We start from the raw sequence: 27,787 nt of genomic DNA, 5'->3' as shown, positions 1-27,787 counted from the left end.
TTTCCTTACCGGTTGTCTTGGAATGCATCTTGAAATGTTCAGGCACAAAGGTCATTTTGCTGTTCAACACCTTGTACTTTCAGAGACACGGGAGCTTCTCCCCTGAAGATCCACCCCACGGATATGTCGGTTATGGCGAGGGACCCTCATCACCTACTGACATCATCCTTCCAAGTCCTTAACATCAGCAGCAGCAACATTAGAGTCCATGTACATCAACCTCCACGTCAGCATGTACACAATCAGCAGCACTAAAGTCCATTTACATTAACCTCCACGTCATCATCTACACCATCAGCAGCACTGGAGTCCATTTACATCAACCTCCACGTCAGCATCTACACCATCAGCAGCACTAAAGTCCATTTACATTAACCTCCACGTCATCATCTACACCATCAGCAGCACTGGAGTCCATGTACATCAACCTCCACGTCAGCATCTACACCATCAGCAGCACTGGAGTCCATGTACATCAACTTCCACGTCAGCATCGATATCTACACCACCACCAGCACTGGAGTCCATGTACATCGACCTCCAAGTCAGCATCTACACCACCAGCAAAACTAGAGTCCATGTACATCAACTTCCACGTCAGCATCTACACCACCAGCAACACTGGAGTCCATTTACATCAACCTCCACGTCAGCATGTACACCATCAGCAGCACTAAAGTCCATGTACATTAACCTCCACGTCAGCATCTACACCATCAGCAGCACTGGAGTCCATTTACATCAACCTCCACGTCAGCATCTACACCATCAGCAGCACTGGAGTCCATGTACATCAACCTCCACGTCAGCATGTACACCATCAGCAGCACTAAAGTCCATTTACATCAACCTCCACGTCAGCATCTACACCATCAGCAGCACTGGAGTCCATTTACATCAACCTCCACGTCAGCATCTACACCATCAGCAGCACTGGAGTCCATGTACATCAACCTCTACGTCAGCATGTACACCATCAGCAGCACTAAAGTCCATTTACATCAACCTCCACGTCAGCATCTACACCATCAGCAGCACTGGAGTCCATGTACATCAACTTCCACGTCAGCATCGATATCTACACCACCACCAGCACTGGAGTCCATGTACATCGACCTCCAAGTCATCATCTACACCATCAGCAAAACTAGAGTCCATGTACATCAACTTCCACGTCAGCATCTACACCACCAGCAAAACTAGAGTCCATGTACATCAACCTCCACGTCAGCATCTACACCATCAGCAGCACTAAAGTCCATTTACATCAACCTCCACGTCAGCATCTACACCATCAGCAGCACTGGAGTCCATTTACATCAACCTCCACGTCAGCATCTACACCATCAGCAAAACTAGAGTCCATTTACATCAACCTCCACGTCAGCATCTACACCATCAGCAGCACTGGAGTCCATTTACATCAACCTCTACGTCAGCATCTACACCATCAGCAGCACTAAAGTCCATTTACATTAACCTCCACGTCATCATCTACACCATCAGCAGCACTGGAGTCCATTTATATCAACCTCCACGTCACCATCTACACCATCAGCAACACTGGAGTCCATGTACATCAACTTCCACGTCAGCATCGATATCTACACCACCAGCAACACTGGAGTCCATGTACATCGACCTCCAAGTCAGCATCTACACCACCAGCAAAACTAGAGTCCATGTACATCAACTTCCACGTCAGCATCTACACCACCAGCAACATTGGAGTCCATGTACATCAACTTCCACGTCAGCATCTACACCACCAGCAACACTGGAGTCCATGTACATCAACTTCCACGTCAGCATCTACACCACCAGCAACACTGGAGTCCATGTACATCAACTTCCACGTCAGCATCTACACCACCAGCAACACTGGAGTCCAACTAGATAAGACGATGATCGATGAACACACACGTCACGAATATCTATCCTCTTGCTGACAGTCCCAGAATTCGGGATCGTGGGGTAGCCTGGTAATAAAAAATGGCTCGTCACGTTGAAGGCCGGGGCTACATGTATGGGTCCAATGTATGAATCCCATTTCCGGTGTCCACCACCGTGATAGCTGGAATGTTCCTAAACCGGCATTTAAAAAAAATTAGTCACTCACTCATTTTTCCCCAAACCACCGTCATAAACTCTGGTGTATTGCTCAGTTCAAAGTTGTACAATAGATATTCTCAAAACAAATCTTCCAACCGAGATAGGCCCTCACTGTTGCAGTGATAATGCAACTATTGAATAGACTACGCATTTTTTTTCACTGTATTGTTTCCGGAACAAAAACGGAAATCACAGCTGTGTCGTCGCCGTTTGATATATTGCCGTGACACCACATCACCCGGTGAACACTCTGCATATTACATCTACTGCACGTTGAGGACGATAGCAACGATGCTGCTTGGATGGATACAAATGGGAAACACAGTTTGCCCCATTGGATTAACCTGTGACGGAAAGGTAATGAAGAGTGAATGAATAATTGATCATATCATAAATAACACAATTTCGTTTTTGTCACAGCACGTCGTCTGAACGAGCAGTTAAGGCCAGACATGAATATAATGCTATAAGGGAGAGATACAGATTCGCTGTCCTTATATTGGGACGTTGGAGCGTATAAATGGCTAGCTTGCGAGTGTGACTTTGTGATAATGATAGATATATGTGTAAATGTCTTCTTATCTCAACTCAGTTCCCTTGACCTCCACTGCCACCATTATAGCAGGTGAAGAATTTTTTACAATTTTATGTAATTTAATGAGTCACTCAATCCATCCATGAAATCTGGGCAGGGTTGGTCTTTGACAATCTTTGCTTAATGCCGATTAATGATCAAGTTGGTATTGTTGATACATGTCATTGTAGCCCTGCTCGGGAATTAATGCTCACCTTACGATAGATTCAATAAATTAATATATTAGATACAGTTTTACAGGTCCGGTTCGGGGAACGGATGTTATGTTTAACGGGCTTCTAGTAGGGTCCTTAAGTAGGTCACGTCACTTGGCAAGACCTTAGTACTTCCGGTGACAAACAACGTTTCATAACTTTTCCAATGTTCTCTTGGTTGACAGTAAGGAGCAGATGATCCTTGGAGAAATAACAAATTTCCCGTCTAACCGTCCCCATATTAGCCAACTATTACGACTGTCAACAGCTGTGACAACTAAGCATGGCTGTACACTTGGCCCGGTGTAGTAAAGTCATATTTGACGGTAGCGCAATGTGGAACCGAACTGGTTCTTGAATATACCCTGGAAATCTGGACAAAAGCTAGGCACCGTCTCACAGTCCGCAAGATGGCTGATTCGGATTCCAGCTTAGTACCGGAAGTAGCGAGATATACAGTCCCTCTTAAAATACCGACGAATTGAATAATCCATAAGAAGTATCTGATAAACGCAGAGCTGATTGTGCAACAATTGAAGCACGTGTGTATGGTATCATTGTCCATACCCAAACACTGTATTAATTAACGCCTACGCTATTTGAAGACTGTTACCAGAACGAGGTTGCTAATCGCTATATCATGGTACTTAAGATAATAAAGCGCAAATTTCACTGTTTAAAATTAATTCCAGGCGAAGTACTGGATTCAAATGACTGAAAATTAAAGAGCACCATGTCTTCGTGTTTATTGCAACTATTGCGAAAGGGGGTATATAATATGACTATATAACTACAATTACGAAACTTTGTGCGTAACAGCTGAAGTTCGTTATATGCGTTTCTACTAAAATTTACTGCAAGATACAAGGAATACGCCGTTTGTTTTCTTTGTAAACCAGCATTATCGTATTGTTTCGTTGGGAGACATTTGAGAAGTTGTAAGATGATGGAAAACCACCTACTGTGGATAATCAACTTCTTTTTTGCAATACTTTGCGACGTCTCGGTGGAGTGGAGGTACTTACTCACTTTATTATAACAACGAAGCTGATTTTCGCAGAACTTTGTTTTCTTTCATTATCGTGAATATATGTGTGAGTGAGTGAGTTCGGTTTTACGCCGTACTCAGCAATATTCCAGCTATATGGCAACGGTCTGTAAATAATCGAGTCTGGACCAGACAATCCAGTGATCAACAACATGAGCATCGATCTGCGCAAATGGGAACCGATGACATGTGTCAACCAAGTCGGCGAGCCTCACCACCCGATCCCGTTAGTCACCTCTTACGACAAGCATAATCGCAAGCATGGGTTGCTGAAGGCCTATTCTACCCCGGGACCTTTACGGGTAGGTGAATATATGAATGGAAATTCTATAAAATGAGCTTACATTGGCAATATGGCCAAACATGTCACTTTTAAATGCAAGGTCAGTCGTGTGGATGCAGTAAGAGGCCATGCAGTTTGTGTTTCGTTTCTATTAACAACGGCGGGGAAGGGGGTGGGGGTGGGGGGGTTGGTGCGGACGAAGAGAAAAATGATTGTCATCAATTACACAACATATATGCATATTTTATGTAAAGTTTCAATCACTTGGCGCTAAATCAATTGTGGTGTAAACAGAAATATACAAAAAAAACACACCAGATTCTTTGGGATTATATTTAACAACAGAGCAACGACCGTCGTAAATGTATTTCTTAATGTAATGTTTTATATTTAAAAAAGTGTCTCGAAGGTGACTGACAAGTAGCAGGCAATGTTTACGTGATCCAAAGACGCCGACTTGATCCAAAAGCACCTCGTGTGTACTTTCTCTATTTCTTTATTTATAAGAATTCTTACTTTGGTGATTCTTATGTGAATGTATTTTAATTAACGCACAGTTGAGTTTTTACACGTTTCGTTGCTGTGGACGTACGTGTTTTCACACATTGATCCCTCCTGATTCACATAAACAACTTAATGATGATCGGGCAGTTTTTCACAATATTTTGTTTTCATTTTTTCGCAAATTAACATGCAGAACTGTTGCCATAACAACAATATTGAAAGTTACCTTGGAAACTGCATCGGATGTCTGTTCCCCCTTTTTTATATCATGTGTTGTTCATCTTCTGCAACGACTGAATCACTAACTAATGCATATGTCTTCACCTAGTGTTGTATCTTGTATTATTTATTTATCAAATTCTTTCGGATATCGGACATGTTCAGCTTAGTGAGATATTCAAATGGAACAAAATCGTTTCATGATTGACTACCGGGGATTTGGAGCGAACCCATAAAATAAGGTTGGTTGGTTGGTTGTTTAAAGTCGCCCCCAGCAAAGTCCAAGCTATAAGGCTGCGGTCTGTAAATAATTGAGTCCAGACCAATCAATCCAGTGCTCAACAGCAAGATATAAAAATAAAATAAAATGGTGAGTTGATAACTACGATGCTTTTGTCTGTAGCAGTAACACCAGCATCTGTGCAGCAGGTAACTGGAATATGTAGCTACAGATTCTACTAATGTTTTATCAGAAAGGCCATGCAGAGAAAGCGTATAGTGGACGAGGAAGTAATGTTGCTTTGATGTAATATCCATGCAGGGTTGGTTGGGTAGTATAGTATTTATGGCGCTCATCCGTTTCGGAGACGAATTCAATTCAATTCCCCACATGGATACAACCTGTGGAGCCTATTTCTAGTGTTTCCCGCTGTGACATAGGTGGAAGTTTGCAAAAAGCAGCGAAAGGCTACATTTACCATCCACGCAATAACAGTTTTTTAGATATGCTCGATGACGTGCTTTGTGCACAATATAAACTTTTTGTCTCTGTATATATGACATAACATTAATGTCAATAGTGTTGTTAAGGCTCAAGTTACGAAGCAAATGAGTTTTAAATACGCTCAGTTATTGTAAGTTAAAAACTTAACCATTCGAAGTTACACAGGTAATATGATTGTTTTCTTTTTGTTGAATATTTAATATTTTTCGATATGTTCATTCCCTTGTTGATTTCATTACAGTACCGGAATGTTTGATCAATGAATCTTTAAGGAGACTTTAACCAGTTAAAGTGAATGAATCGTTTCACCCGTTGATGTCACTCATATCATATAGGTGAATATCAGCTCGACATGACAAGCAATGATCACACAGGTAAATACAGTAGTATGGGAGACATTATACAAGACAAACTTAGTGACCATAAAAGTTTCTGTAGCTCTGGGAAATGAGTGTTAGAGTATCACATGTGGCTGTACAAACCTTGTAGTCATTGACAAGGGCTTGCTGTCCCAGCTTATAGAGCAGATAGTGGAGTTCTGTCGTGTAGTGAGCCAGTGTGTAGTCATAATCAAACCCATACACTTCCACATCTCCAAGATGCATCTCATTGTTAACAAATACACCTTCCTTGTTCACATCAGCAGCAGAGGATTTCTCTGAAATGACACATCTTAATTACTACTTCTGTATTTCAATCTGCAATGCATATGTCCATAGTTTGCATAAAACCATATTTGCAGAAACAAATGCAACAAAAGCTTTAAGGGTCACATGCAACTAAAAAATCAAACTAAATGGAAACACAGTTATCACTTGTTTATGATACATAAAATGAATTTTAAACCAAATGCCACTGTGTTCTGTAATCTGATTGGTTGAAAAACATGACCAAATGGCATTTAATGGCTGGAAACTGCAAGACTGCTGCGTATTGACAAGTAGAAACATTGTTAAGAAAAACGTAAACCAACGGGTTTTACTCTCTGCACTCGTTTACACCGAGTACGGATACAGCAGTCAAGTGTCGTCTGCTGGCCGTTTCAGATGGTTCCCATGGTAGCATCTGGAGCTGCTCATTTGTGACGCCATTCTAACTTTACGTTACAATATGATTTGAATGACGTCACCACTGTTGTTGACACAGCAAAACAATTGTGTGCGACGTTTCTACGTGTCAATACGCAATACTTTTGTAAGAATTCGCTACGCGGATTCATACAGTTTGCACATTGGTTTTTAGTTTCATACTTCAATGCAACGAAAGAAATACACAGTCAATCCTTAAGTAAATAGTATTGCCGTTTCCGGGAATCTAATACCATTTGATCATGTTTTTCAACCAATCAGATTACAGAAGACAGTGACTTTTGGTTTACAATAGAGAATACTACACGCAACCTCATTGCATCTGAATTATACGAAACGAGTGTCCTTCCTATGACCGAGGTCAGATACCATAGGAAGTTCACGAGTTTCGTATAATTAGTATGTAATGACATCGAGTGTTGTATTATATTTATTACCCACGTTTTACTTGGATTAAAATGACAAAATAGCGTATCGTTTTATTTTTATGGTTTCAGACCGAAACCGCTTTCAGAAAGACGTTAAGGAAGAATATTGTACTATTGTACACATTTTGCATGACGTCACACTGTAATGACGTCACTACATGTGGCTCCTTGATAGCCGACGCCACGATGCATGTCAGTTGTCATTGCCTCGACCAGCAGTAAACAGTGAACTGCTCCGATCAACCCCGCTTCTTGGTTTGTCCCGGGGCGGTGGGGCATACGTAGCCTAGTGGTTAAAGCGTTCGCTCTTCACGCCGAAGACCCGGGTTCGATTCCCCACATGGGTACAATGTGTGAAGCCCATTTTCTGGTGTCCCGCTTCGTGATATTGCTGGAATATTGCTCAAAGTGGCGTAAAACTAAACTCACTCACTCACATGTAGTTGTTTCACTCGGCTAACATTACTGGTGGAACAATTATGGTTATGTTTTCGACGAATATAATATCTCGATTCGACTCACAATCAATGCATATATTCACGTGAATTCACGTGTTTGTTAAGGATGGAAACAAAGTTCAGTCACAACGTGACGTAACTGCGAGATCGTCGGTTATCCAATCAAATCGTTAGAATCTCAGGTCAAGTCGTTACGACACATTTCATCCCGATATGACACAGGTCAACCCGACACGACACACCTGTAACGTACGAGATTAGTATGCATCTGCCCGTACGTTGACCACGTGGGTAATAAAAAACGATATCTCATATGAGATAGCATTTGATCTCACACCAGCAATATCTCCCGTGGAACACAGTTTTTGGATGATAAATTATTATCAGTTCAAATGAATAATTTTATATATATCATAATGTGTATATATATATATACTCATTTACACACATATATATATATAATGGAAGAGACAGTCTTTGACAAGACGTCAGTGTGTTGTACACAGAGGCGGTCATGAGGAAGCTGGGTATGAGCTTCAGGAACTCACTACGACAGGAGTAGTCTAAATTGTTAGGTCGGTAGGCTGTGGCATCTGCATCATTTGTACCTGCAGTTTCCCATCAACATGACATGCAGGTTGATGGGCTTGATATTAGTGATGATTGCCCACAAGATATCCCATAGTCAAACTATATATTGCAGGATGTCGCAACGTGTCTGATAAGGTCCGTATAAGCTTGGCAAAGTGTTGGCAATGTCATTTCTGGTCGTTTGAAAAGATTACCTTAAATGTTCTTTATGTGTTGGGCCTCTGAGTTGCGTCCCTTAAGAACGGTAGACGCCTGTGGTTGTGGGCTCGAAATTAGAAAGCTCCCACACATTTTAGGACCTGTTTCGTGACGACATATGAGTGGCCAGAATATGAAGCAGGTCGACAAAGACACATCATGTTCGGTCATTTGGATGTGAAGAAAATAGCAATATGTGTTGTTTTCAGCAATGTGTAGTGTCTCTGTGTTGTACTTTACAATGTCACCTAACCAACGAAGATTCGACTTACGACTGGTCTTCAGCAACCCATGCTTTGTCGTAAGAGACGACGAACGGGATCGGGTGGTCAGGCTCACAGACTTGGATGAATCATATCATCGTACCTCAACAGCATACATGATGCTGATCATTTGGATTGTCTGGTCCAGACTCGATTACTTACAGACTAACAACTAGTGACTGAACAAAGTTCATAGTAAAAACAAATAATATAATGAAATGGAGCCCCGAGACTCTCTTCTGAAGCTAGGGGAATCTAGGGGGACTTGTCACATTTTTCAGACTTGGATAAATTTGCTTCGGGGTCTGTAGTAAGACCGCCGCCATATAGCTGGAAAATTGCTGAGTGCGGCGTAAAATTAAACTCACTAAACTACGAAAGGAACAAATTGCGTGACCATCTAATCCCTCCATCACTCAGCCGCAATGTTAGTCACCTCAAATTCGACTTAAGGACAAAGGAGGTCAGACAAAGAAAATGCTCTGAAATATATTGCCGCTCTCCAAGGTCCTTCACACCGCTGAGAGCTGACCACCATCCGGGTCGGCAGGACTTGATGTCATTACTACCTAAATGCAACCCAACCCAGATGAGCCCACCATACAGAGCAACATCTTTTGTCCAAGATATTCTCCCAAGGGCTTCAGTAGGCTACCGTTATGGAGAACTATAATTAGTAATCCTTAATTAGAGAATGAGTTACTCATGTTAGCTCGTAGTATGCGTTATTCATCATAACGTAGTTCGTTTTATCAGTCAGGTCTGAAGCATAGGCATGTTGATTCCATCATGCCTTGCCAAACACATGGGGATGTTCGTTTGGGCAACTGCCTCTAAGTTTCAATAGATGAGACAAAACCTGCGGTTATAACGAACTATGAGGGGTTCGTTCGAAATTTTGGTTCGATATAACAGTATATAACTTAATGCTCTTCAAATACGGAACGGCGCCACAAATACAGTTTGTTATATCCATTAATTCGTTATATGCGTAGTTTAATGCATCGTGACAAGGATGGTATGCATGAGTGCATAACGCGCTATCACATCTTGCATTGACATATGAAACGAACTTTGACATATCAAGCGAGACTGGTAAGGGGACACAGTACGAATTTCAGAAAAGAATGTACTTCATAATCTCCGATCTGATTCCGAAAATCCGGATTAGATTTCTTCAGCAACCCATGTTTATCCAAAGAGGCGACTAATGGGATCGGGTGGTCAGGCTCGCTGACTTGGCTGACACATGTAATAGTATACCAACTGTGTAGACCGATGCTCATGATGTTGATCACTGGATTGTCTAGTTCAGCCTGGATTATTTACAGACCACCGCCACATAGCTTGAAATAATGATGAGTGCGGCCTTAAACAACCAAAAAGACATCTTCCTATTCGGCACATCCGACGTACCCACTCACTCATATCTTCCGTGTTGGCTTAACGGGGATTGGATGGTCAGACTGTAGGACTTGGCAGGTAGCTTGTGTTTTTAACTAACCTCAATGTCGAGATAAGTTCATGTCTTCTCTGGTCTGTCGGGATACCCATGTGACTATTGTTCCATGTTGTTTTACTGTTAAATATTGCTGACTATGTCGTTACAATTATTCACCAACACACAATGACAGTAAATCCCAGAGTTGTTAAGAACGACGCATGTGTGCGCATATGCAATGACCTTTAATATATATATGAAATGATATGAACTACCTCAATGTGTATGTAGGCTGACTCGCTTACATTAACACGAACATGTTTAGAATGGCAAATGTAAGTCAAATTCTAGTCTCTCCTCACGGCAATACATTCGGTGGAACATTTTTCAGTAAGCCGTAGGGCGTAAGGAAATACCTATCTTCACTAGCAAACACAGCCTGATAGTAAATTAGTAGGGATGTGGGTCACCAGATATATTATTCCGTAGTAAATACAGGGTCGTGTAGGATGTTAGGTGGAAATTAGAGATCAGGGGGTGGGGTAGTTCTCACTGACTGTCTCACAGCCCCCGAAACACATTATTTTCCATATTGCCAGTTTCTCCCTCAATGCTAAAGCCCTAAATGAAGCATGTCTAGATTTCCTCAGGTTCAGAGTCTCTGGGGCTCCTTTTCAAGTAATGTGAGTCGCCTCATGGTCAAAGTGTCCGCGCTTCTCGCCGAAGACCCGGGTTCGATTCCACATATCTCTGCTGTGATATTGCTGGAATATTCCTGTAGAAACATAGTATTACTCATTCACATATTTTACTAAACACCAGTGTGTCAAGTCTCCTATGAGTACAGCCGAAGCGTAGCTTTAGGCACGCAATCTGCTTGACGTTTGGGATGTAGTCAAACATAAATAATGTTTGCTGTTATCTTGCCACAGCTACTCAAGTTATGGTTTCGTTTGATGTAATATATTCTAGTCACCTCTTCCTTGAATGATCTGAGTGAGCGAGTTTAGTTTCATAAGACTCTTTTAGCAATATTTCAACAATATCACGGCGTGAAACACCAGAAATTGATTTCACACATTGGAATATCGAACTCGGGTCTTCAGCGTGACGAGCATACGATTTAACCACAAGGCTACTCCACCGCCCCAATTACGCTAAGGTACTTGTAGCTACCCACTGACGGTCAGCAAAACTTGAATGAATAAGTACTGATGACTCGAGTAAGTAATTTAACAGTGTACTCTCCAAACTGAACTACAAAATGGTACCCCAGTGTTTCATCAGTCAAAACCCTAACATCTGTACGTGGCTTCGCGTCACTATTTAGAAGCAGTTGTCCCGAATGGACCGTTAAGCTGAATTTCACACCTCTACATAGCTGGAATATTGCTGAGTGAGGAGATAAACAACAGACAACCCTACTTTACCTGACCTCACAATTCCAAGCTAAGTGAGTGAGTGAGTTTAGTTTTACGCCGCACTCAGCAATATCCCAGCCATATGGCGGCGGTCTGTAAATAATCGAGTATAATAATAATAATAATCCAGTGATCAACAACATGAACATCAGTCTGCGCAGTTGGGTCCAAGCTAAGAGCGCCTCTTTCAAAAACACGCCAGGTCTCGTTGTACAAAGCGATTGTACTCCACGACAGTCGTAAGTCTGTCTTATGGTACGGAATTTACGATCACTTAAGCGTTACGACGTCTTTGTAGAATGAAGACACCTACACTTCATTCACCTTGCATAGAAGCATAAAACTAGGACACAAAAGTAAGTCACTTCTCTGACGAAAATTAATCGCCCAGGTCAGGTGAAGCATTTGATATGTTTCTGACATATGTGTCTGACATATCTGTCTGACATGATGTTCAGTGGCAGGTTGCATTTACGTGCTGTGGGACCTTTGTGGTTCAGGTTAAAGCTGATCTTCAACAACCAATACTTGTCGTGAAGGGCGAATAACGGGATCAGGTGCTCGGGCTCGTGGACTTGGTTGAAACATGCCATCTTGTCCCCACTACGTTTTACAGACCGCCGCCATATATCTGGAACATTCCTGAGGGCGGCATAAAACCAAACTCGCTCACTCACTACATGGTATGGCGCCGCTGATGCAAGTAGATGTCAAAGACATCAATCATACTTGCCATGATAGTTTCATATTAAGTTGGTGTTAAGGTAGATGTTTTACAATAAAAATATTACAGTATTCCTCGTCTGTTAGGTCCACAAAATAAAGAGCAGGAAATAAACACAATGCTTTTCATTTAGTGGGATTGTACGTATATAATAAAATTCTCACGACGATTCAAGCTGGAGGCAAACGTTGCCGATATTGGTCACCACACTGTGCCATATTTCTGAATCAAACGCATTCCTGGGAAATATCGAGACGCCTTTTCTCCACTCAAGCTAAATATAGTGGACAATGATACGTGTGGTTTATTGTACCGTGGTTGGACAGTATGACTCATCTCGGCACGAACCGAGCCTCTCAGATGATCGGACACGACATACAGCCTTCCGACAGGGACTATTAAGTAGATCAGCTGAAAATAGTGTGTTTAAGTGAAATGCGTTCATCGCTAGAAGCCCCGCGTGCATATCAATGAATTGAGGCCCGTTTTAGTAGTTTGAAGCTACTTACTGACCATGAAAGTTACGGACGTTTATGCCTCTAATACCGTGGGGTTATGAAATTGAACGTCTGTCCTAAATATATAAAATATATTTAATAGAATTAATCCAATTTCCATGAGCGGTATTGGCTGCTGTACAGACCATGTTTCGTGGAGTGTTCCAGCAGCTTTCAGGGGATTGGTCTGAGCTTTTTATTCTGTGTCAGCCCATCGTGCTGACGATGTCAAACAACCTAAGCGATGGATTCTTGTCTTCCTGTGATAAAGATTTTATGCTGAGACGAAGGAAAGGTTTGATAGTCTGTGGATGCATGAAACCAGCGGATCAGTCTACTGACCAATCTAAGGCGTGTTCCTAATACCGGGGCGAGCGAACGACTTTAGTTTTACGCCGCACTCAGCAATATTCCAGCTATATGGTCTGTAAATAATTGGTCTGTAAATAATCGAGTCTGGACCACGGAGTCCAGTGATCAACAGCTTGAGTATCGATCTGTACAGTTGGGAACCGATGACATGTGTCAACCAAGTCTGCGAGCCTGACTACCCGATCACGTTAGTCGTCTCTTACGACAAGCAGAGTCGTCTTTTATGGCAAACATGGGTTGCTGAAGGCCTGTTCTACCTCGGACCTTCAAGGATCGTTCCTGAGATGGTCAAGTGGTTAAAGCACTCACTCCTCACGAGAATGTTTCGGGGTCGATTCCTAATATCCCAACATCTTTTTCTTGGTCCAGCAGATATTAACTATCCCCTTTTTCAGCTCGAGCTGTTTAAACTCATCCCTTTTCACCTCTAGCGTCTTAACTGAAACTCGCTGATTTCGGTCCTAGCAGCATTAACTATCCTTTTTTTCAGCTCAAGCAGCCTAAGCTCACCCCGTTTTTCAGGTCTAGCATCTTAAACCCATTCATTTTCATTAATCTCTATTATCTTTTTGGAACCCCTTCTCCGTCAGATATGCAATGTAGACATAATTTGTATGCATGGTTATATGTAGGTTGTATTGAGTGGGGAAGGTAGGATTCCGACAACCCGTAAACTGAAAGCATATGGTTGTGTCTGAAATTCAAGCCCTCGGCCATTGCATCTCAGCAAAGGAGGGGACGTCCTTCCCAAAATATAATCTGAAATCTGTATGCATTAAAGCAGATGAAATTCGGAATATACATTATTATTCGATTCAAGTTTCAGCACATATGATATCATTTCATTTGTTTCTGGGACAAACTTGGCAAAGATACATAAAAAACATGCCCGAAAGCATTCATATGACCTTTGCTTTCAACACCGAGGATCAAATAAGTAATGATTCACGGATTTGGCCAATCCGTCATTAATTCTCTGGCCCCAAGCCAGGCGATCGATAGCGACGGAGATCGTATTTTGAAATCTGCTTGAAATAGACCAGCTGTTTGTGACTGACATCGATTTCAGTGCAAGTGTGATTGAAATGTGTTTCGCTTCATCACCGGTCTTACGTTAAAGCGCGGATTCAAATAGGTCGTGTTTGAGCAATAGGTCTGTCTGTCCACAACTTAACAGCTGTCCTTATACGACAGCGATGGCCTGTCTTCCCACATCTTTTCATTGACGTAATAATGATGTTCGCCGTTGTTGTTCGATTGATCAATCTGATCTGAAAATGTATGTATGTTGATTCCACCATGCCTATCATGTAGATGTTTGTCTGTTCGTGCAGACGTCTGCCTCTCCGTAGAAACAGCAGAACTCTATGGGCGCCTGTTTGTGTGTCCAACCATCTGTCTTCTCATTTATCTCTGTTGTCGTCTTTCTGTGTGTCCAACCATCTATCTTCTCATCTATCTGTAAGGTTGCGTGTCTGTGTGTCCATCCTGATCTGTATGTCTATATATGTTTCTATATATGTGCTCATCATGTATCTATATATGTGTCTACATATATATGTTCATATATCTGTGTCTGCGTGTATGACCATCAATATATGTATCTTTGTGTCTATGTGTGCCTCCATCTGTATGTGCGTCTGCGGGTGCTACCTTTTCTATGTGTGTTTCTGTGTCCGTCTATCTATCTGTCTGTCCATATGTTTCTATACATGAGCTCATCTATTTGTGTGTATAGGTGTGTGTCCATCTATATATGTCTACCTGCGTTCCCATCTATCTTTGTATATGTGTGTACCCATCCCTCTGTGTGGATATGTGCGTATCCGTCTGTCAGTGGATCCATTTATTATGTGTGTATATGTATTTGTGTGTCAGTGTGAGTATTTTCTGTATATCTGGCTGTCCCTCAATATCCTGCGTCTATCCTTTTGTCAGCTTTCCTTCAAGAGTCATTTGTATGTATCCTCATATCCTTTATATCATATCATTCATCTCGTATATCTGGGACTTTACACTCTGTCAGAGAACCGTGTCCTGTATTGTCTCCATGTGCCTAGCAACACTGCCTGCATGTCTGGTAATTATAACCAACTGCCCCCTTTTCACCCTGTCTGTCTTCATCGTTCCGACAGCATTCGTTCCCCCTTCCCTGTATACCTATCTACCAAGGTGCCTGTCTGATCCATCGCCTGTCTACAAATCAACTCATCGGTCCTAACTGTCTGCCTGTCTGGAGATTACCAGCCCGCGATTGGAACCCGTGGGTAAATTGGCAATCAGCAGGAACCACCGTTGTAACGTCAACGGAAATAGGTCGACGGCCAGTGCAATCGATAGAAATAACAGTCATCGCTTAAGTTGCCTATTTCTGTACACGTTGACTATGCATAGTAAATCTCTTATCTGGGTTCGGAACTGTCTATGCAATGGCGTGCGCTATCGGTCATTGATTTCTTCAAACTTTCCTCCATCTAGTAATTGGGATCCCGTTATCTGTGACTCTGGTGCATGAGCGATACCGACGTGCCTGCAGAATTCGTAGATTGACTTTTGATTACCGTTAAACTGATATCCGTGTTAAGAAAAATTGTGATATAAAATGCGGTCTATCTCATATCAACTCGTGTCACTGTGATCTGCTATTTTCTTATCTATCGGCTGTGCGGAATAGCTGTTATCTGATAATGGTGTTGTCTCCTTCTACAACGGAAAGTACATGTATAGTCCGTTTGATTAAATTTGAGACCGATGAATTGTTCAAGGACACACAATCTAATAAATGCAGCAAACTCAAATTTTGCACAGTCTCATGAAATTGACAGACCAACTCTGGTGATTTGTGCCTTTCGGACACCCAAATACAAAAAGTTGCATAACAAGCGATCATTATGCTGTTGTCACGTTTCTCCATTTCTTACGAGGGAGGAACACTTGTTGGTAGAACATGTAGCTTGGTGTGCGAGTGGGGTGGGTAGACAAAAAGCCCCTGGGATAAAGAGACCTTGGACGAAAAAAAACCTAGGCCAAATATCCCCAGGACAAAAAGCCCTTGCAAATTTCCACCCATAGGAGAAAACGTTTATTTTGAACTGACAGTTGATAAAATGTTGTTTTGTGGGCAATATCTCCCACTGCTGACAGTTGTCACAGGTAAGTGACAAGTCAGAGTTTCTGATTGGTATCGCACACAATATTAGACTGGTTTGAACTGTAATACAAGTATCAACTGCACAAAATGCATTGTGTGCTTGTTGATTTACCTATGTCAGTTACGTACTATTTACATAAGTTTTACTATCATATCATATCATATCATATCATATCATATCATATCATATCATATCATATCCATTGACGGCTTTTTGTCATGGGGGCATTCATATTAGCCAAGGGGTGTTTTGTCCGGGTGTTATGTCCTACTGGGCCTATTGTCCTACCACCTCGAGTTGCACGTGCAACATTGAAATTCCACTACACACGCTTGCTGATTGCCTGACTTCACTGCAAGTTGAGTGTTTTAAATACATCTGGTATTTATGGCACATAAATTCTATGAGAAATCACAACACACGCAAAGGTAGTTTTATTTTCGTACCTTGCTGCTTAGTGAGTAGGATAAAGTACATCGCATACCTTTCGAAAAAATTTTAATAAGAGAAAATGTATTGATTGTAGTTATTTTTAGTTAGTTCGGTTTGGATAAAAATGTACGAGTAAAGCAAAGCAACATGAAAGGCCTTTGTGAAATGCTCGCTCTTGTTTTGCTGATCGATGTTCTAAATGTGAAATCCCCTACAAGGTTTGATGCTCTCGTGTCATGACACTTAAAGCCAAGGTGGAGGGCAAAGGTTGAAGGTCATGACCATACAGTTGAAGCGAATGGTCACGTGCACTTGCTTGCGTGACCTTTTGCCGCCTGCGGTATTGGCTTAAACTTTGAATATTCCCCTTACTTATGCTGACAGTATTGTCTCAGGTATTGGAATAAACCACTAAAATACTCTGCTGTACACGGACGACCATAATCTGTCATTGCTCCTACTACTGCTGCAAACCTTGAACATTTTCTGCTGTGCGTGGGAGTTCTTTGATTGCCTCTGATTGCCTGTGATATTTTCATAAGACCTGACTATCTGCTGCTGTGTGAGGAACGTTTATTCGTTCATAGCTTCTAGTATTGTCACAAACCTTGAATATTTTTTCTCGTATGGGGGAGTTTCATTCGGTCATTGTTTCTTGTATTTTCAGAAATCATAAATATCTACTGTTGCTGTGTGTGGGAAGTTTTTTCGATCATTGTCACTGGTATTTTTATACACTTGGAATATCTGCTGTTGTGTGGGGGAAGTCTGTTCGTCCATTACCTCTGGTATACTGGCATAAACCTTCAATATCTGCTCCTGTATGTCAGACGTTTATTCGTTTGTTGCCTCTGGTATTGCCATAAACCTTGAGTATTCGCCTGTTCTTTGTGGGAGTTTCATTGTCATTTGTCATTGTCTCTGGTGTTTCTATGAAACGTGAATACCGGCTGCTGTGTGTTGAAAGTTTATTCGTTCATTGCTTCTGGCATTGTCACAAATCTGGAATATTTTTTTTGTGTGGGAATTCCATCTTTTCTTCTAGCATTGTCATAAGCATTGAATTTTTGCTACTGTGTGTGTGAAGTGTATTCGTCCATTATTTCGGGTATATTGGCACGAACCATGTATAGTTGCTACAATGCGAGGAAAGTCTATTCGTCCATTACTTCTAGTATTGTCACAAACCTGGAATATTTTCTGTTGTGTGTGGTGCTTTTACTCAGTCAGATGTTCTGGTATTGTCATAAACTTTGACTGTTTGCTGCCGTGTGAGGAAAGTCTATTCGTCCATTACTTCTAGTATTGTCACAAACCTGGAATATTTTCTGTTGTGGGTGGGACTTTCATTCAGTCAGATGTTCTGGTATTGTCATAAACTTTGACTGTTTGCTGCTGTGTTGGGGAAGACTATTCGTCCAGTACTTCTGGTATACTGGCACAAACCCTGCATAGTTGCTGTTGAGTGTGGGAAGTTTATTCGTTCATTGCTTCTGGTATTGCCATAAACCATAAATATTTGTTGCTGTTTGTGGGAAGTACATTTGTACTGACAGAAGCTTTGATTATTCGATGGTTTGTGTGAAGTGTATTCGCTAGTTGTCTCTGGTATTAACATAAACTTCAATCATTCGCTGCCGATTTGGCGACGTATATTCCTAAATAACCCAAGCGGTGACATAAGCTTTAACTATTTCTTGGCGTTGGGGGAAATATATGACTGGTTCATGTACTGACTTAAGAACTTTGATTACTCCCTGGTGTGAGGAAGTTCATTTGTCCATCGTCTTACATTGCTGATGCTTGAGAAATATATTTGCCCGTTTCCCCCTATCAACTTTGATCTTCGCTGGTGTTTAGTGGAGGTTTATGCGCCCATGGCATCGGATATTGGCGTAAACTTTGATGAATCGCTACTGTTTAGGGAAGTTTTTTTGTCAATCGCAGGGCACTGCCTCTTAATGACCATGTCACCAGGACACGTGGTACTACAGTCAGCGTAAAGCCAAGCCAGTGAATGGTGTTAATGAATTCGGTGTCATGTTGGAGATACATTGTGGGTTTCCATGTTCATTCGATAAAGTCGTCCAAGGAAGACTTTTATAATGGTGAGATTGTACATAAATCGATTGGTTTCTAAAAGTTCGGCTACTGCGTATTTAATTGTCATCATTTACGAACTGGGTGTGGCAATGTTGATATTCCACCAATAGGTTTGTCCGCTTGAACAACCAATTCACAGGCATCTATGACACAGTTGAGAAAACGTTGACTGTGTGTGTAAACACACTGCGTGAGATCCTGACTGTGTGGATACTCATACTATCACCCACTTGTTTTTGTAGATATTCTGCCACAGTAATCGATAACATGAGCAATTAATGATTTTGGGGTAAACATGTTCATATCTATTGTGGGACCGGGAATTTTGCCTTTTACGGGTAACAAATGAACAAAACACTGAATATTTGAAACCTGCCTTCTATAATATACAGTTCCTTTAACAAAAAGAAACATTTTATGTCTGTGTATTGTGTTAATCTAGGTTCGGGATGACTTGCAACTAATGGCGATAAAGATAATTCAAGCAAAAACAAATTAGAAAGATGAATGATAATTTGAGTATTGTATTATATACTGCCTGACGCTGCATGACAAGCCTATTTCAAACATATTTCAGTGCTTGAAATAGCATACTACACTACCGATGTATGGCCAGTGCGGGATAGTTTGGATTTCAACCTGAACTCTCTTTTAAGTAATTGTACGTATGTCAAAAACATGTTGGAGTAAATGTCTGCGTTAATGTTGATTGTTATTTGTTGTTTAGAACTGCCTCCAGCAATATTCCAGTTATGTGAGTATTATCAAGTCTCGTCTAGACAATCCAGGGGTTGACAGCATGAGCATCGAGCCACGAATTAGGGGTATGACATGAATCAACCAGGGCCTCCTTCCACAAAGCACTAAGGTGATCTTAAGTCACTATGTTAACCTTAGCGGAATCTTAGTAAAGGTTGCTGTGAAAGGAGACCCAGGTCAGTGAGCCTAGATACATAAAGGAAGGTGTGTTTCTTTGAGCTTCCTCTTGCATTCCATGTGTGAGTGGGGCTTACCTCTTGGATAAACGGACGTGTATTCAGTAAGAGTGTCTTGACCCAAGAAGGAATGGATGCGTCATTGAGGGCCACCCAGCTCCTTCATTAGGCTAACGGTCAGTCTCTGACTATGTAACAGGCAAATCCATTCAAATTGAAAAGGAGCCCAAGGGAGACCACAGAACGTGGAGAAATCATGCTTCATTTGAGGCTTCAGCACTGAACGGAAGGGCTAGGCTGTACGGAACATAAATGGTTCTGGGACTGTGAGACAGACTAGGCTTTAGTATTGCACGGAGGGCTTGGCAATAGGAAAAATAATTTGGTTCAGGGACTGTGAGACTAGGATTTTGCATTTCAGAGAGAGCTATGTAGTTGGGCAAATAATGTGGTTCAGACAAAATCGTGAGACACAGTAGGCTTTTTATTATTACATGGAGGGCTAGGTTGTAAGGAAAACAACATGGTTCAGGGATTGTGAGGCAGACTACACCTTCTTAATCTCTACAGTTAATGACGAAACCAAGTGAGGGTCGACATTGGTGTTTCATGTCCGAGATCCGCATAAGCCACAACATTCGCTTAACGTTATCGTGTATGTCTTATATCAACTATATTCTACTACACGGTTCGGTGGTGATCACGCCCATTGAAATCCGGGCTGTGATTGATTTTCAGCAACCATATGTTTGTCGTAGGAGGAGACGATGTCATGTGGTTTAAGGACTTTGACCCAAACGTAAATGTGTCGATGACTTCCCTTAGTGAGAGTTATCGAGTCTGATGTCATAAATTCAGTTACTGGCTCAAAAACTATTAAGGTCCATATAATTGTTAAAGGTCACATGCAACGTAAAACACAACTTTGCAGATTCCGGTACCTTTAGGTATGCACTTACCGAAACAAATCATAAAAAATGCCAATTCAACCTATAAAGTTGAAAAAAACGCGATGAAAAAAAAGCCCGCGAAATCGGAGTTCAAACGTTTCACTAAATTCCCCCCAGCGCTGGGGGGAAAACTGGTTTCAACAGCTGTGCTGCGCTGCGTCCATAACGCACGCGCAGTGAATAGGTTCACGGAGCTTGAAACAGTATCCATGCCCAGCGTCTGAGGTCGTGAGCAGTAGTCTAATCTTGGTTGTGTACACAAACAAGTAATTAATCTACTCGTTACGTAAAACAACTTGTTGGTTGTAGTAAGCAGTTTCTGTCACAGAGAAAGCTCATTGTCTGGTTTATTCACACCTATATGTCTGTCTGTCTGTCTGCCTGTCTGCCTGTCTCCTAAAGACAACATGCAATACACAGCTTCAATCATTGACCACGTGCAATTTGAACTTAACACCTATCAGACTATACGACATAAAGAAAATAAGTTGATTTATGACTCGTGCCACCGAGTCCCGTGTCTGCCACATCATGTAATTAGGCACGTGTGATACACACGACATGTTTTTATGTCTGTGGGTTGCAAACAAACTACATTCATTTTTTTCGGATGACTGGATCTGACGGAAACTCGTACAAACTCTTGTCTCTTTCAAGTCCTGCTTTGTACTTGGACGAATGACAGATTCCAGTCACGCAGTAGTTTACTATCTCTACTGACATGATTTTTTATTGGATCCAGCACAAATTCAGAGAACATGTATTTTCCAAACCCAGTATCTCTATATACATTCTTCATGGATAACGACTTCTCTTAGTGTATATGATTTTATTTGACAACAGTATATGAATCCTTACTGAAACGACGCATCAAGTACACAAAAAGAAGTTGTTATCCATAAAGAATCTTACTTTCTTGACTGGCTATACTTCTAAAATGCCCATCAAACAGATCATCTTTCTGTACACACAAGGAGCTCTCAGCATATCAGCAAAAGGAGCAGCCAATCGGAGGCCGTCGTTACACTTTAGTGCATATCCACCCGCTATGACTGGGTTCGGTCTCCCGAGCGCTTCGTTTCGGGGAAAGTAAGCCCAAGTACAAAATATTGCACTTTTGAATCGCGATTGTACGCTTATAATTTTGTTTATTTTTTTTTTTTTTAAAAGCATCAATGTATATTATATGTCATGAATAAGTGATAAATGTGTTTTAGTTATGTTTGATTTTTTGGTTGCATGTGACCTTTAATGGAAATATTGTATTAATCTAGCTGTCATCCCGGCTAAAGGGCTCCCCGGTCCGGGTTTCGATCCCGTTCATAAGTACAATTGTGAAGATCATTTGTGGTGTCCCCAAGCGTGATATTGCTTGATATTTCTGGAATCTATCTATCTATCTATCTATCTATCTATCTATCTATCTATCTATCTATCTATCTATCTATCTGCCTGCCTGCCTGCCTGCCTGCCTGCCTGCCTGCATGTCCGTCTGTCTGTCCGTCTAAAGCATTGGCTTAAAGCATGCGTTGGGATACGTTCAACACATAAAAGAATATTTATACACATGATTCATAGCCATAAGTCTGAAAGGGTGACTGGAATTATTCAGCGAACTACCATAACGGAAAGGCAGTTGTCAGGAAGTACGCACATTTGTGAATACAAATACCCGTTGTACGTGCGTGGATTTCACAACGATGGAAGCGCCTCGATCTATCGTCCGTGACTGGAGTATATTGAAATACAATGGTTGGGCTATAAGTACATGTACTTTTGATAGAAAAAAGACCTTAAAATTGACGATGAGTCCCAGTGAAACAGATGGATTCCGAAACTTGAGGAAGTCTCGATTTGCTTCATTAGAGACAGCAGCATTGCAAATGGGTCTGGGTGGAAGGTGTGTGAGTGAGTTTAGTTTTATGCCGCATTATTCCAGCTATGTGGCCTGTAAATAATTTGGTCTGGACCAGACAATCCAGTGATCAACAACATGAGCATCGATTGTCGCAACTGGGATGCGATGACATGCGTCAACCAAGTCAGCGAGCCAGACTATTCGATCCTCTTAATCGCCTCTTACGACAAACATGGGTTACTGAAGATCAATGCCAACCCGCATCTTCACGGGTCTGTGCGAAATGGGAAACTAGTGCAGCTAACGGAGTGTAAGACAAACTAGGTGTGTGCGTGTATTGTGTAAAATAATTCCATCATAATTCCACTTGTATTCAAACACGATATGAGGAAAAAGACAATTTAGATTATTGTGTAATATCAAACATTCATTGTTTACACATTAGTTTAGGTCAAGCTCGAAGCAACGGCAGCATTTCGAGTGACTGAGTGAGTTTAGTTTTAAGCTGCACTCAGCAATATTACAGCTATATGACGGCTGTCTGTAAATAATCGAGTCTGGATCAGTCAATCCAATGATCAACAGCGTGAGCATCGATCTGCGCAATTGGGAACCGATGACGTGTCATCCAAGTCAGTGAGCCTGACCACCCGCTCCCGTTAGTCGCCTCTTACAACAAGCATAGTCGCCTTTTATGGCAAGCATGGGGTGCTGAAGGACTATTCTAACCCGGGATCTTCACAGGTCAGCTGAACTTGTGAAATTTATGCATTACAGTTTAATCGTTCTAAAGAAACTAGATGGGTATAGGGTGTGTGTGATTTCATGTCTTCCACCTCATCTTGAGGTTGCAAGAGAGTGCTTATTGTTTTATGCCGCTACCCCGGATCTTCACGGGTCAGTGAGTGAGTTAGTCGTAATTAAGGTCGTGCGACAAGATACATAGTCAGGTCGCTTATCATTGTCGCGTCGATTATCAGTACAGGAATTTCCATATTACGGTAGGTTACGTGTACCCGGTACTAAAGCGTAATATTACGTGTCAGTGTCGCGGTTACGGGAAGCCTTGTTACATCACTGCTGAACAACAGCATTGCGCTTCCTTCCTTCCAGCCTTGTTTTGTTAGAACTCGGGACTGTTACCGACGGTGTTATTTCCGGGACGATCCGTTTACAGAAAGAGACAGTTTCCTAATTTTCCTACCCAGTAGGGCTTGGTATGCTAAAAGTTACTAACCCACAACCTAACTCGCTAAGATTGAATGCAGAAACTAAACAAAAGATTACTAAAATGGATAAGAAAAAAATAAAAAATGTCGGCATGACACGGGTTGTTTCATCATTAAGCTCCTTTTTATCAGGCCATAACATTGCATGGTTTAAGTAAGTATTATAACGTACCAAGTCAGAGAGAGTGAAATGTTTGCACAATGACCCAAATCACTCTAGCGAGTCGAGCCGATGTATTTGGAGATTTACTGTCCCCGATGGATTTTACTAGCCACAGGCTAGCGGACCAGGGGCTGTTTCGCACATAGACCGTGTATCAGCCGTTGATTCCGGTAGATTGTGCGCCTGTCAGTACATAAACAATTACTTGAATAATGACCTCCCGTGATGATCGTGTTTTCAATACTTATGACTGTGTTCCTTGAAGCCATGGCTCTGTGAGATGCGTGACTGTTATCTAAATTCGTTGCTAATTAGTTTCAATATTAATGAGGCATACATTCATATTAATAACAAATGTCATTCTTCGTGATGAGTATAATTATTGTATAGTGTGTTTAAATGCATTGTCTAATTTTAAATTTAAGCAAGTAGTGCATTTATCATATTTTTTTTTAAATGCTAATTTACATTATTTTCAAGCCCCAAACGCTTCCGCCATGTAACGAGAGGTAGCGCATATTGTTTTTTTAGTTATTGATTTTATAGATAACATTAACGCGTTACGTAGGAATAAGTAATAGTTTCAAAGAAGGTAATGGTTAAAAAGACAAAACTGTAAGACAGGATGTATGAAAGAAAAAACACATTGTCAGTTACGCTGGATGTTATCCATAAATTAGATCTGATACTAAATCTAACCCTTCAAATGCCAACCTGAAACGAAATATCGTTTTCGTCTTTGAAACACAGCAAACAGTGAACCGTACGTGCCTATATTACCCATACATAGTTTAAAAGACAAAATTGGTAATCAAATTTCATTTTAAATTCCTAAATATTCAAATTCCTTTCCTTAATTAAATATAATTTTTGTTCAATTGCAAAGTACCTCAACAAACCCACAACAGCAAATGCGATCTGTTCCGCATTGTGTGGTCTTCGTGATCGGTTCTTTATCGATCGGTAAGAAAAACAGAGAGCTGCAGAAGCGTCTCAGCATCTGATGTAAGTTAATCTATACACGATGTCTAATGCGAGACACCGGTGTCAACGTGCGTAATCTATTACGCCACCAGCACCGGTGATGTCAGCGTTTGTGGAAAGACCAAACGTGACCATACGGTGAGACATGAGGCAAGCCAAACACGAATCTTCTTCCCAGATAAGCATTCCGCAAGCAGACGACTTGGACAATAACATTCTGATATAGAGTACTCCGTCTGTTTGGTGGTTACGTGATAGAAGGAAGGTGAGTAACGGTCTTTCATGCAATACCAATTTCAGATATGGTCTTGTCTCGTGCAATCAGACAAAATGATCGCGGACCGTATCGCTAGCCTGGGGCCATTAGGTTTCCTCCCATTCAGGTTCATTGACCGCATTATACGACAACTTCAGGGTCGCGCCTCGTCCGGAGGTGAATGTGTGTATGTTTGGAGTTTCGCCAGCGAGCCGGCCCTAACATCACAGTTATTATGGGCTGGAGAAGTCTGATTCGGGTCAGGCGAGATGGCTGCCTGGGAATCAACTGCTAAATGCGCGTGGAGAAAGTAGTTTGGATGTCGTCTGCGCCTGGCGCCATGGCTTGCTGGTCGGTGTTTAACAGTGACTGAAGGTCAGCTCAGACTCTCGTCATCATCAGCCTTCCCTCATCTTCAAGTTTGACCCCATTTTGCTGAATCATCTCACTGCGAAAGGAGGATATGGACGGCCGTCTTGCAAGCATGTTCCCGTGTTTGTACTCGCGAGGCGGAAATAGCAACAGACAGTGAATTGGGAGTTAGTTTACAGTCGGGATTCTCAGCCCGAAGTTGTTTTTATGATGATGCTATACTCAGCACGGTAAGCAATACATTCGCCTTGTTGTCTACATCTTCTAGTTGTATGTTTTCCTCAGAATTTGTTGTGTATTCCGCGCTTCGAATATATCATAGGCGTGTGTACGAGTCACACGAGCGGGTTGAAAATGAGGCCAAGTGACACACTCCTCGCCTACGATAATATTTGATGGTATTTCAAGTCGTGCTTACTCAGTATCACTGAACAACCGCGGTGTGTCTATCAATGGCGCTCCTACATTCAAATCAGATCAAATTGGATGTCACTATAAGAATATATTCCTGACAACTGGATACAACATCTGACGTTGCCAAGCACATATTTTTGACCGGCGTGTCTAAACTACTTTCCCTGAAAGGTAAGTTTATTCATGAGACGATAAAGGAAAAGTGTGTGTCTGTTACGGCCACACCAACGCCCTAAAACGTTATTCATCGCAAAAATATATTCATGAATGTTATTTTAACATTAGGTGAAAGAATCAGATTTGAGCTCTTATGTTTATATGAAATCTTGACATGTTGAACATCATCATCCTTATCAACCAGCCTTTCCACACTCGTCACAAACTTCGGGGATTTATTTTGATGTTTGTGTCTATGTCGTTGACGTTGTTGACGTTGACATTTACTGTACATATATTTTATATCTACACAAATAGAATGTGTTGAAGCTGACGCCTCGCGACCTAATGGAATACAATATTTAAAATCCGTTATTTAAATAACGTAACGGAGTATGTCAAGTGAAGCCGATTCTCATTGTGCTGTCGTTACGATGCCATTAAAACGACGGCCATATGTTTGAGGACAGGGCGTGCTGTTTGTTTGAAGGACACCGGCAATAACACGACTATTTACAGATATATGGGAGACACGTATAGGTTTAGCTGGAAGATTATGATTTATGTGTCTGCACGTCAGGCAAACGCGCGACTGTATTTCTTTGTGTTTGTAAAAGCTATGATCAGTAACAAATATGTTGCTACCTGTACATATTCTCCCTGAAATAACACATTTTACAGAAGAATCAGGTTTTAATTTAAAATTACAAATACGATAAAGAGCAGCCAAGGGACTTTCTTCATGTTCAGAATCTGTGGAAATCTAGACTTGTTAACTTTTCTACACTTCTTCGATACAATTGCTTCAGGGTCTGTAAGAGACTAATATTCTCCTTTGTACATGTAGATATTCACTCTGAACACTCAAACCTTCAGCCATAGACACACAGGCATATATTTACCAGCATCTAATGCTCTGCGTATATATTTGCATTAGATCACATCAATATTCTAGTGTCGTCTTCATCCGAGCCTGCATCTGTGTCATTTTATACAGCGGTCTGGCATATTTGCAATAATGCTACTGTCTCGCTGAATAGTTTCTAGTAATATTTGATACTTACGTGGAGATTATCCAATGGAATAAGTTCACTCAATGTCGGCTGTCTCGGAACAATGAAACGATGGAGTCATGAAAAATAGACTTGGATAATTATCCTATTTGTGTATTTAACATTTTTGTGTCAATATTATTACAGTTATTACCAGTACCTACACTACGTTCAATATGTTTGTTGCGTACGTGGCTGTGATATTACTGCTGTACAAGTTGAAACCTGTCTGATTGGTTTGACAACAGAAAGGATGTTTGATTTGAAACGTGACATTAGTTTTATATATGTAGTTACACCAATGTTCTTTGACAAACGTAACCAAACTCCTATATGCGTAGTTGCATCATGTTTGCGCACAAGGCGTAACTTCACATTCATTTGCGGAGTTACACCCATACTTGCGCACAAATCGTAACACCGCGTTTATACAAGGAGTAGACCTCGTGATTACATCCAAAATGTAACGTCTCATTCATTGCGGAGTTGCACCTTTACTTGCGCACAAAACGTATCAACACTTTCATATGCGGGTTGCATCCTTATGTGCTCACAAAAGGTTATGCCACTG

The 27,787-nt window shown here is 41.4% G+C and overlaps 1 protein-coding gene across 2 annotated transcripts in view; it reads left to right on the top strand.

Moving 5' to 3' along the window:
* The first annotated feature begins 2,400 nt into the window (after window positions 1-2,400).
* The window catches only part of LOC137281557 (uncharacterized), a 75,645-nt gene continuing 50,258 nt past the window's right edge, over window positions 2,401-27,787 (top strand). Inside the window, exon 1 of one of the 2 annotated variants that reach the window (XM_067812860.1) lies at window positions 2,401-2,469. In XM_067812860.1, the coding sequence (XP_067668961.1) occupies window positions 2,404-2,469 (66 nt within the window). In that variant the 5' untranslated portion in view covers window positions 2,401-2,403. Of the gene's footprint in view, window positions 2,470-25,661; window positions 25,825-27,787 lie in introns of those variants that run through there. The other variant, XM_067812863.1, reaches the window with a different exon arrangement.

Source organism: Haliotis asinina, chromosome 4, assembly GCF_037392515.1.
Source record: "Haliotis asinina isolate JCU_RB_2024 chromosome 4, JCU_Hal_asi_v2, whole genome shotgun sequence".
Taxonomy (NCBI): domain Eukaryota; kingdom Metazoa; phylum Mollusca; class Gastropoda; order Lepetellida; family Haliotidae; genus Haliotis; species Haliotis asinina.
This window is presented reverse-complemented; position numbering and strand designations above follow the sequence as displayed.